General features: G+C 46.2%; 2 protein-coding genes across 2 annotated transcripts in view; both read right to left on the reverse strand.

Annotated features, from left to right (window-relative positions):
- Nucleotides 1-3,916, reverse strand: part of SORCS3 (sortilin related VPS10 domain containing receptor 3) — a 481,141-nt gene extending 477,225 nt beyond the window's left edge. Inside the window, exon 1 of the mRNA XM_073354429.1 lies at nucleotides 3,080-3,916. Within this exon, the coding sequence (XP_073210530.1) occupies nucleotides 3,080-3,901 (822 nt within the window). The 5' untranslated portion in view covers nucleotides 3,902-3,916. The remainder of the gene's footprint in view (nucleotides 1-3,079) is intronic.
- CFAP58 (cilia and flagella associated protein 58) overlaps nucleotides 1-12,502 on the reverse strand; it is a 450,792-nt gene that overhangs the window by 160,621 nt on the left and 277,669 nt on the right. The window lies entirely within an intron of this gene.

Genomic DNA, 12,502 nt, shown 5'->3' on the forward strand with positions numbered 1-12,502 from the left:
AGGAAGTTTGTAGGGAGTGGAAACTCTGGAGCAATGAAAACTCTCAGGCAGATGGGGAGTAGTTAAAAAAAAGAGAGAGAGAGAAAAGATGGAGCGACATAATGAGTTTAAAGGATACAAATACTCAACTAACAACATATCCGTGTCCTGTGTATGTTCCCAGTGGATTTCCTTTAAAATAAAAAGCCTGTGGATTTTCCAAAAACGATCCCAACAGATTTTAGCAAAATTTCTCCTGAGTTTCCAAAAGCCTTTCCAATGAGCTTTTTCTTCCGGTCTACAGCTGTATTACTCATCCCTACAGTGAGGCAGCCTCAGTAACTTCTCTCAATAAATTGTTCTCTAGGGTAACCCAATTTACCGATAGAAGTGTCTGCCTTATGTCCAATATAAAATCCTCCCTTTTTTTAAGTTCAGTCACTTATGTCACGCCAAGCCACTCTTAATGGATGTGCGTAGAGAGTCTGCAACCCCCCCTTTGCATCAATAATGTTTTGCATTTCCACAGCAATTGCCATCAAAGGATCTCTGTGTTTTATAAACAGAAATTAATTCTACTCCACAACACCTCTTTTGTGGGAGGTAAGTAGCATGACCCGGATTCTACAGGGAAGGTGAGTCAGAGAAATGTTAATAGTCTTGCCTAAGGTCACACGAGGCGGGGCAAGAACAAAAGCCAGATCTCCTGACTCCCAGCCCTTTACTTCTATCTCAAGGCCACCCTTTCTGAATCATATACATATGCCCTCCTCACTGCCCCAAGACTTCCAGCATAATGATGGGACATGAGTTAATATCCTCCATGTATTTCTAATTTCCTTTCCTGCGGTTCTACCTCTACTGCCAGTTAAGAAAATATGTGATTCAAGGTTTTAGATTGGGCATCATTGTAGTCTTGGTGATCAGAGATATCATAACCCTTAGCCCTAATCTCAGCCAAACCACTGTTTCATTGTGTGACCTTGGGAAAATTGCTTGACCTCCTCGTACCAGATTCAACCCAACTGGAAAATTGGGTAAATGCAGGACTGCAGTACAATATCAGGCACGGCATCTGCCTCTCCCAGATAATACATGAAAGTACCTCCATACACTGTCAAGTTCAAGTATGTAACTTTCCCTGTAGACTCGCACAATACACTGCCTTAAAAACAAATAATAATGAATGACAAACTACAGTATGTATTCTCCAAAAGGGACAGTGAAGAAAACTGAGTCTCTAAGTACCAAACCTCAGATTTGACAAATCATGGCATGAGAACACTATTATTTATTAGCATGCTTGCTTGTCACTCCCACATATACCACTCAGTTATTCTCTTCAATAAATACAGCCACAAAAGTAGCCAAAAGGTTTCCATACACAGTGTCATGACAGAGGCAAAACCTTAGTGAAAAGCCCTGAACAATCTGACAGTCTTTAATTTATTAGCCTTATCAGTGACCTGAATTTAAAACATAAATAAAGCTGCTTTTTTAAATGACACATTTCTACAAAAGAGAGATATAAGCAAAGGAGATTTTTAAAATCCCTTTCTGAAATGCACCTTGAAAAAACCTTTATTACCAGAGTGTCTGGAGAATGAGTCCCCTTTGCTAGTTTAATAAGAATTACAAATAACTATTAGGAATCCATATGCTAGCTCCTTTTCCTGAGTCTCCTTCAATTCAGCACTGAAATGAAAACAAGAAACAGGGCTTATAGGCTCTTTTTTTTTCACTACATTCCTCCATACATTTTTAAAGAAACATACGGACAGTGTAATGCTAAAATATACCATATGCAGCTTTCAATGAATATTTGTTTTCATCTTAAGTGATTGTGGAATTCATGTCTAGCAAACACAGCTACCTTTAAAAACTGAATAAATCTAGGTAACATCTAGATAGCTGTCAGCATGATTAGGTAAGTAAAAATAAATAACAATGAGATAAAACTTCCATTCAGAAAAGCATAGAGAGATGGCTGAATTGTACATTGCCTAGATAGGCAGGCCCCAAATGATCATTCAACCCCAGGTGTAATACAATTTTCAGATCTGGACATTCCACTTTATACTTCTAATTGCGTCGTGCACATTTCCAATATAGGCAAAACAGTACAAGAGGTATTTTCAAGGCAGCGACGAGCTGTAATAATCAGAATAATGGGCACATTGTCACCCTATATCAGGGTTTCCTGAACCCTTGAAATTATGCCCGCTTTCAGGCTTTATGGCGCAGTGGAAATAGTATGTCTTATATCAGGTTAAAATAAAATTGAAATTCCCTTATGGCTGTCCTGGGAGTATAATAAAGCATGGAGCTAGATAGGGTAGCAGTTGCTAACATAACAATGTTCCTTTCACCGCTCTATCCAGCAGGCAGACACTGGGCACAGATGCTCTTCAAGAGCGCCGCCTTTTGACACAAACCGGGCCCAGCAAGTCTCCAGCACAAACTTTCACTGGTGCCTGAACTAATTTTTAAATTGGTCGTTTATTGACTTGGGGGAAGGAATGATATGCAATTGATTTTTTTTTTTTAATTCTGCTTCACCTTCTTTGCTCCTCTTTCGAACCCATTAAGCAGCGTGTGTTTCTACTGCTTAATGAATGAATATGAGCTGCCTTGCCTCTAACAGGCAGAGCACACAACCTCAGAGGTTTTGTTTTGGGGGTTGTTGTTTTTTCCTGCACATCATTCATTTTCCCGCACAGACCCATTGAGGCATTTCAAGGTACATGTTATATATATAAAGAGAAACAGCAGAAGGAGAATCAATGGACAGATGCCGGGGAAGCCACGCAAAGGAGGAGTCTCTCTCTCCTCCCTGTGGAGAGGGGAGGGAAATTGGGTTCAAAACAAATCCTCCGGTCTAACTTCCCGGAGCTCAGACCCGGTGCTTTTCGTGCTGTCTAGTCAGGATGAACACTGGGTGTCTCTCTTTTCTCCCCACTCCCTTGTGCGAGGGAGGCCGCAGCTCTTTCAGACAAACTCCCCGGGACGCGCCTGAACCCAGAGCAGAGCCGGAGCAGCCGAGCTCTGTGCACACAGACACATTCCCCTGCCCGGCCCCGCATCGCCCCCGCGTACTCACGCTGCTGTTGTGGCCCGACCAGTGCACCATGGCTTGGTTGTGCGCCGAGTCCCCGGTCAGGGCGAAGGTGGTGCTGGTCAATTGCAGCTCCTCGCCTGCGCGCATCTTGGTCACTTTCCCTTCCTCCTTGGAGCCTCTGGCTTGAGCCCGAGTCACTTTCTGTCCGTCCGCCCAAGGGCTGCCCCCTCCTGCCTGGCCACGGCCAGGGGCGAAAAGTTGGGGGGCCCCGCTGCTCCTCCTCGCCCTGGGCAGCAGGGGGTGGGAGCTCGTCACTTTGCCCACCGAGCCGCCTGCCTCCTGGGCATCTCCGGGCGGCAGCAGGAGCGTCTCCTCCCGGCCATAGGCTCCGCTCCCCTTCGCCATCCCCAAGCGCTGCGGAGCCGGGGGATTCCCGGGCGCCTCCCCAGCCCAGCCATCCCCCTTCGCCCCGCTCCGGCGAGCCTCCCCGGCGCCCCGCGACCCCTCCGCCGCTCCCGCTGCCGGCTGGCCCCTTCCCCAGCCCCGGTCCTCTTCCAGCACCACAACCGGCGCCTCGTCCTCTTCGTCCGCGGCCCCCCATCCTCCGCCGGGCTGCCCCTCCGGCCGGGCTGCTTCCCTGGCGAGTCCCCCGTCCCTGCCCCCCGGCCAGCGCAATAATCCCCGCGGCGGCAGCTCCGGCTGCTGTTCCAGCCGCGAGGAGGGCGAAGAAGGAGCAGAGGATGAGGAGGAGCAGGACCTGCAAGTTATTTCGGCGTCGGTGAGACAGCAAGCGAAGAGCAAAAGCCATGTCCAGGCGAGCAGCGCGATGGAGCAGGCTGGGTACCAGCCAGTGCCCCTCTCCATGCCTCGCCGACGGAGTTGGGGAGTTTGGGGCGGGGGGGGTTTCTTAAGGGGAGGGGGACTGGGTTAGCCGTAGTAGGATTTGTAAAGGCTCCTCTCTTTCCCCTTCTCAGCCTCGGAAACGGTGACCAGGAGGGAGGGGGAAAAAAACCCCAACTCTCTCCCCGGTAGTTGGATCTTGTTCTTTACTGTTGGTGGGATTTTTTTTTTTTTTTTTTGAAAAGTGCTTTTCAGTGAAACTGTTCACGTTCAAGGATTTGATCAAGTGAGAGGGTTACACCACACGGGGGAGGAGCCGAGGCGCCCTCGCCAAGTGCCGCGGCTGAAATATACTAGCCATTCACCAACCACGCTGCTGCGTTTCCACGGGAATGGGGGGGCGCAGAATATTGGGGCGGGGGGGGGAGACGCCTAGAATAAAATAACTAGAGAAGGACTGCCTAGCAGTTCTCCGTGTGTGTGTGTGTCTGTGTGCGTAAAACACACAAACACTCACAGGTCAGGAGAAATGCTGGGAGATCCTTCCCTAGCTATTCTGTACGTACACCCACAGACAACCAACAGTGTTATAGAAGGATCACCCAATATAGCTCCACGGACAGGCAGACAGACATCGGGACACAGGGACAGACCGAGAGCGAGCGAACCTGTGTATCGGCACAACACAAAAGCGCTACAGAAGGATCCCTCCGGATTGCTCCTGACGTGAGTGTGTGTGTCTATCTCCACACACACAAAATAGTTACAGAAAGATCGCCCGGTATTTTTCCATGGATAGACCCACAGACTGTGTGTGTGTGTGAGAGAGAGACAGACAGACACACATCAGGTCACACACACACGGTCTGTCAGTCTACCTATGGAGAAATATACAGCAGAATACCTGGGGGCACAACGCAACACATCTGTCGGGGGATCACCCCAGTTTAGTATTTCCCCAAACCTCTGTGTCTGTGCGTGTAAGAAAAAGCCATAGGAAGATCAACCCAAGTATTTCTCCTGACATACAACAGAGGGTGAAACAAAATACCTTTGTCTGCGTGTGTCCAGGATAACCTGATGTGTGCGTGCCAGAACACCTCTGTGTGGACACGAAGATCAGCCAGTGTCGCTTCTGAGGCGTGAGTGAGAGAGAGAGTCGGTATTTCTTGAGAAAGGTACGGACCCTGTGTGTGTAAAGCAAAAACAGCTTTGGGAAGATAAGCCAGCCTTACTCCTGAAATACTGGGGCGCCAGGGAGCAGGGGAGGGAATTATTTTGATCAGAAAGCAAGAGAGCCGAAGAAAGCCCAGAGTCGCATTCCCCTCGGCTTGTGCCGGGCAGGCCGGGGGAAGACAAAACCTCGGCCCTAGCCAGGACGCCCACTTTCTGTGTCTCTCTCCGGGAATTCAAAGCGATGGCTCACGGCAGCAGCCTCGCAAACTGGGCACCGCGTGCGCCCTTGGGGCCTGCTGGGGGGGGGTTGGTTTTCGTTTCCCCCCCATCCCCAAGTCAACTCAGGTGGCAGGGTGGGGTGCTACAGGGGGTCCGGCCCGATCGGCTGGGCTTCTGCGAGAGTGTGGTGGGAAGGGAAGCCGAGGGAGGGACGTCTCGGCTGTTCACACGCATTTGCGGGTCACTACGGTCACATTCACACGTCTCCAGGTCCGCTCGGGGCAGTTAAGAACACGACGGACTCCAAAGACAGGTGGACACTTTCCGCTCCGATTTCCTCCCTGATCTCCCCCTCCCGCTTTTCTCTGTATTTACTAGGACGGTGTCAATCCGTTTTGTGAAAATCACTGCATCCCGCTGCAGATCGGAGCCTTCCTTTGCCCATCCCTCTCTCTCTTTTGATCCCGGGATCGCTTATTCCGCATGTCGCTGCTGTCTGCCCCCGTACACGGGGCAGGCAGCCACCGGCAGCCGCTGTCCCGCCGCAAGGAGGGGAAGCCTAAGTTTTCTTTTGATCGCCTGACATCTGGAGTCAAACAGGAGAGTGGACGGGGCCGAGAGGAAGGGAGGGGAATTGTGGGGAAGGGGGAATCTGGGGAGGAAGAAGGATCTGGGGAAGGCTCTGTGGTTGCTGGATTTTGACTAACCGAAAAGGGCTTGGAGCTGGGAGGGGGATTTGGGGGTCTCCCTCGGGCTGACACCAACACAGGAAAGAGACAGGGAAGCCAAGCAACTAATCTGGATGCCACCGGTTTCTAATGGCAGTGTAGACAAACCCTCAGGCTCTGGAGCTGCGGATGTGGGGGGGTTGCTTTCCCCCCTCCCCGCCCCCCTTGCTTTGCAATTTCCAGGAGAACTACTCCGGCCGGGGAGCGGGGGCAGAGGGAGAGAACCATTAACTTTTGCAATAGAAAAAGAAAAGGAGGACTTGTGGCACCTTAGAGACTAACAAATTTATCTGAGCATAAGCTTTCGTGAGCTGCAGCTCACTGCATGCATCCGATGAAGTGAGCTGTAGCCCACAAAAGCTCATGCTCAAATAAATGGGTTCGTCTCTAAGGTGCCACGAGTCCTCCTGTTCTTTTCGCGAATACAGGCTGCTACTCTGAAACCTGTCAACAGAAAAAGAGAGACATTAAGGTCTGGCTCCTGCCAATGGGGATGCAGGACTGTGCCTCTAGTGGTTAAAATCACACGACACAACTCCCTACCTCCCCTAGCCAGTCCCATTACCCGGGCTGTCCGCCGCAGTCGTGTAACACAACGACTCCTCTTGGACAGGGTAGCAACATGCCCCTACTGGGAGCAAGGAGGGAAAGGCTCCGTGACTGTGGATTTCCCTGTTTGCAGCGTTGGCGGAGCCACCTTGTCTCTCCGAACATTTCCCCTGCCAGAGACGTGTAATCTGTGGAGGAAGAGGAAACCTGGCAACGCTAATGAGATTATTTCACTGTTGCCACTCTCTGGCCTCTGGAACTGGCCACCGGGGTGAAGAGGGAAACTCGTGGGGCAAGGGTGAAATTGACAGTTGTACCCACTGGTTACCCAGCCTGGTTAGTCTCTAAGGTGCCACAAGTCCTCCTTTTCTTCCAGCCTATTAAGACTCCCTGCTGTCAGCCTTGGAAACAACAACTCTGGAAACATTATATATATATTTGTAAACACAGTGACAGTTATTTTAATTAATGTGGAATCCCAATAAGTGGGAGTTGGGGGTGAGGCGGTAGTCAAACAAATCAACTTCCAACCCTGCTATTTTGGGTTTGGGTTCTATTAGGTTTCAAAGCTCAGAGCCAAAATGTTTAGGAGCTGACACTTTACTTGAGTGGGAGCAGAGAGATACCAAAGCAATAGGTGCCTTAGATGGAATTTATATATAAGCACACACAGGACATTGTATATGTGGGATCACATATCTATACACTCTCTACACACTCTTTTGTGAGATCTCAAAAGATGCTACAGCAGGAGGAAAAGGAGCTCTCTAAAAATCAATCCATCATTTCCAGGTGCAGTGGGTGAGTAGTATATCAGCAGTCTGTTCCATGTGGTATCATAGAATATCAGGGTTGGAAGGGACCTCAGGAGGTCATCTAGTCCAACCCCCTGCTCAAAGCAGGACCAATCCCCAAGACATCCGTACACATGATTATGTGAATTTCCCTGTTCTCCCGTTCCTCCCATTTCTGGTAGAAATTAACTGTACCATTCACATTAGTTCCAAACCAAAAAGGAACAATGCAGGGAACCATCACCACCACAAAGGGAAATGGGGCTAACACCCTGAAATGGGGACACAGATCAGTCATGCAGTCAGAGAATCAGGATTGCCTCGGGGTTTTGCAAATTCTTTTGGGCCAATGCTTGCTTCTTCCTCTCTGCTTCTTTTGCATTGTGCACTAAATTAAAGACCCCTGTCAACCTAAATATCTTCCTTCCAGAGACTATGAACAGAACATTCAAAAGCCACCATTAGAGTTTGGTTAGCTACTTACAGCCCATAGATCATCCCTTTTACCCTGTTCGAGAATTATCCAGGAACAGATTTTGATTTAATTTATTACAGACTTGCTCATCATTTTAAACTGTTAAACAAAATGGTCATAAAATCTATTCCTCATTCATGTTATGACTGATCTGACATGGGCCCAGATGCTCAAAGGTATTTAGCTACCTAATTCCCATTGAACTGCATGGGCCTTGGGTGCCTAAATACCTTTGAAGATCTGGGCCCAACTGCTCCCTAACTTGATGATGAACATGCATAAACCGGAGGGAAAGGTGTTCAGAACCTGAGACAAGTAGATGGTTCCGACACAAAACCTTGTGAAAAGGTGTTTCCTCAAGTATCCAAGAGATCTTCACTGTCTAGGAGCATTCTTGCAGATTAAAATGTTACTTGTACAAATGTTGTGAGACATGAATTAGACGGGATGTGAACACCGTCAAGGTGAATCTGTAGTTTTCATTCAAATAAGTGCTCAAATACTTTTTTTTTTTTTTTGCACATTCTCCCAGCTCTGGTAACCGTTCTCTGTTACTGCTCGAGCCCCAGTGAGGTTAATTAAATAGAAACCACAGCTCACATAAGGCTAGATTTTCAGAGCTCAGAGCCCGATTTTTCAAGTGGTCAGAGCTCATCAGTTGGTAGAGTTTCAAGAGAGCTCAACTCCCATTTAGGCACCTAGATAAGGACCAGATTTTCGAAATAAAATCTGGAAAATGTGGTCTCTAGTGTCTCTTCTGCCGCTGTTAAATCACACTCATTGACACAGGGATGCTCTGTTGGGGACCTTGTGACTATACAGAACCTCATTAAAATCACCTCTTTGTCAACTCCCTAATCCCTTGACTCTGAAGAAGAGCGTAATAATAACTCCACTGTGAGAGTAAGAAAAAGTGATTGCGTGCTCTTGAGTTTTAGGACTGTATGAACAAGGGAGAGTATGTGTGGGACATTGCTCTCTACTGGGTGGATTGAGAACTGCTTAATTGTGTACTTCCGTACTGCTAAGAAAGATTCTCTGTTAGCTCAAGTGGCAGAATTTTGCTTTAGGAGCAAGAGTATCTGGATTCTAACCCTGCTGTTGTTGGAAGTTCTGAGTGGCCATAGAGCACAGCATCGCAACTACGAAGATTTGTCCTAATATATTTCCAAGAATAGAAACTGAATAATCCTACCCAATATCCATTACTATCTTATTTAATCCCTGGAATAATCCATTATAATGTGGTTTAATCCCCAACCAGCTGCAAATATCCATTCAAAGAAGCAGGAGCTGGTGCTAAGATTCTGTTAGCCCATGTTGATTTTTAATTGATCGCTTAGCGTTGTAAGGCTCCCAGATGCTGTGGCAACAGGCACCAACGCTGATTTCTAAGTGTGCGTGTGTTCTGAAAGGCAAATGAAAAGCCCACATTCATGAGAGTGGAACATGCTTATAAACAAGTGGGATCTGAGTTCCGTTAAGGAAATCCTGAAGAAAGTTGCAGGTTTTTGTTTTTTTGGTGAGGGGAGTTTCAGGAAAGGAAAGGGAGATTCGAGTGATGCCTCCTGGTTCAAAGTAAGTAATAAATAAAGAGACACCTATGCTGCGTCATGACCTAGCCCTAATCAACCATATTCCATGACTTCACTGTATTGCTTGTGTCTGAAGTAGGGTCAGATTCTACTGCAGTCAGGTCACTAAAAGTTTTGCCATTTCTTCAATAGAAGCAGCAGCATATACTTGGACTGTAAAATGTGTGGAGAAAGGATTATATATGCCCCTCTGCTTCACAGAGCACAGCACATGCTCAAAGGCCAGATATTTTCAAGTATTCAGCATCAACAGTTTGGGACAGATTATTTATTTATTTGTTTATTTATTTATTTATTAGAAAGAAAACTCAGCTCCTAATTAGGAACCCAAAGCAATGGGGCCACATTTTCAAGAGCTCACCATGGTTTTGTAAACCTAGCCCTGAGGGTCACCAAGGAAGCTGCTGAGTTCTGAGTGTTCCAAGATCCAGGCCGTATTTAGGTCCCTAAATGGGAGCAGAGCTCCTTTGAAAAGTTGGCACCAAGTGTGCCAGGTATAATGGAGAGAGACATAATCATGGCTTAAAATTTATAATATCCAGGAATATGACAAGTAATGAAATGTTCCCTCTGGAGAAAAATCGGATTGCCTATCTAGTATGAATTTTCATTTAACACTGGGCGTGAAGCACTTCTGCAGTATTTAGGTGGACTGTATCATTTTATGGATAATTTAAGATTAAAAGCCTGACATTCAAAGGGTCCACTCATAGCTGACTGTGGGAATGGGACTGAGTGGTTTAGTAAATACGTCATGTTCTATTAAATCACCTACATGTTTCTGATCACTTAAAGTCAGATTCTGCTACTCTGACATATGGCCAGCAGTACCTTACTATGCAGGAAGTTCTAGTGAAACCGAGCTCTTGAAACCAGTGTGCCATTCATTACACTACTTCCCCACAGAACAGAGAGTCACATTCAAGGTTTCAGTCCCTGTCTTCAAGGTGCTCAATGGTAGGAGCCAAGAGTACCTAAAAGGTCACCCGACCCTCAGGAAAAGGATTGTGGCACAGCCCATCTCCAGGGTAAAATTCATCGGGACAGGAGATAGAACTTTCTCAGGGTCCAGTCCCAGACTGTGGAATGAACTCCCCTAGGAGCTAAGGACCATCCAAAACCTCAGCACCTTCAGAGCTAAGTGGACTTCTTCAACTTGAAGTTCTTATATCAAGACTGGATGTCTCTGTCTAAAAACGATACTCTAACTCAGCCAGAAGTTATGGGCTTGATACAGAAATCACTGGGTGAAGTTTTATGGCCTGTGTTATGCAGAATATCAGATTTTTCTGGCTTGAAAATCTATCTATCCATGGTGGCCTTAAATGGTTTCATAATGTGGACCACATTTTAATGGATAATCTCAGAGGTCCATCTCCCCTCCCATTCACAATCACACAACAGCTCTGTGGCAAGCAAACTCAGTACTTATATGGCAAAGTCATAGGAGGAAGGTAATGTCATTTTAGCTGTCTTTTAATGCAACTTCACACCTGCCGACAAGATATTACAAGGATAACAGAAACATGGTGGAAGAGTAGTCATGACTGGAGTATAGTATTGAAGGGTATGTGCTGTTCAGGACAGACAGAAATAAAGGCAAAGGTGGTGGAGTAACTTTGTATATTAATGATGAGGAAGACTAAAGAAATTAGAAGTGACAGAATGTATAAGACAGAGTCTGTTTGGGCCAAAATCACTTTGGGGAAGAAAGCTACTAGAGGCTCCCCTGGGATAGTGCTTGGGGTGTGCTACAGACCACCAGGATCCAATTTGAATAGGGATAGAGACCACCCTAATGTTTTTAAAGAAATAAATACTACTGGGAATTGTGTAATTATGAGAGACTTTAACTTCCCAGATATGGATTGGAGGACAAATGCTACTAATAATAGTAGTGCCCAGATTTTTCTGGGTGGGATAGCTGACAGATTTCTTCACCAAATAGTTGCAGAAGCAACAAGAGGTAAGGCCATTTTAGATTTGGTATTAGTGAGTAGTGAGGACCCCATAAAAGAACTGGTTGTAGAGAACAACCTTGGTTCGAGCAATCATGAGCTATTTCAGTTAAACTAAATGGAAGGATAAACAAAACTAGATCTTCAACCAGGGTCCTTGATTTCAAAAGCGTTAACTTTAACTTTAAAAAAACTAAAGGAATTAGTTGGGGAAGTGGACTGGACTGAAGAACTCAAGGATCTGAATGTGGAGGAGGCTTGGAGTTACTTTAAGTCAAAGATGCAGAAGCTCTCTGAAGCCTGCATCCCAAGCAAGGGGGAAAAATCCCAAACTGGAGGAGCAACATCTCGAACAGGTGATTAATAGAAAGCAGAACGCCTACAAGGGATAAAGTGAGAACTGCCAAAAGCCAAGCCAAGTTGGACCTTGCAAAGGGAATTACAATCAATAGTAAAAGGTTCTCTAGCCATATAAATAAGGAGAAAACAAGGAAAGAAGAAGTGGGACCGCAAAACACTGAGGATGGGGTGGAGATTAAAGATTATCTAGGCATGGCCCAACACCTAAACAAATACTTTGCCTCAGTTTTAAACGAGGCTAATGAAGAGCTTAGGGGTAGTGGCAGGGTGGCTAATGGAAACAAGGATATGGAGACAGAAATTACCACATCTGAAGTGGAAGTCAGATGTGGTACCACAGTTGAGTTGGAAGTCAAACTCAAACATCTTAATAGGACTAAATCAGGGGTCCCAGATAATCTCCATCCAAGAATATTAAAGGAAATAGCACATGAAATTGCACATTCAAATAGCAAGGATTTTTAATGAAGCTGTAAACTCAGGGGTTGTACCCTATGATTGGAGAATTGCTAATATAGTTCCTATTTTTAAAAAAAGGGAAAAAACGTGATCTGGGAAACTACAGGCCTGTTAGTTCGACCTCAATTGTATGCAAGGTCTTGGAACAAATTTTGAAAGAGAAAGTAGTTAAGGACATAGAGGTGAATGGTAATTGGGATAAAATACAACATGGTTTTACAAAAGGTATATCATGCAAGACCAACCTGATCTCCTTCTTTAAGAAGATAACTGATTTTTTAGACAAAAGAAATGCAGTAGATCTAATTTACC

Source organism: Lepidochelys kempii, chromosome 7 (assembly GCF_965140265.1).
Source record: "Lepidochelys kempii isolate rLepKem1 chromosome 7, rLepKem1.hap2, whole genome shotgun sequence".
NCBI classification, from domain to species: Eukaryota; Metazoa; Chordata; order Testudines; family Cheloniidae; genus Lepidochelys; species Lepidochelys kempii.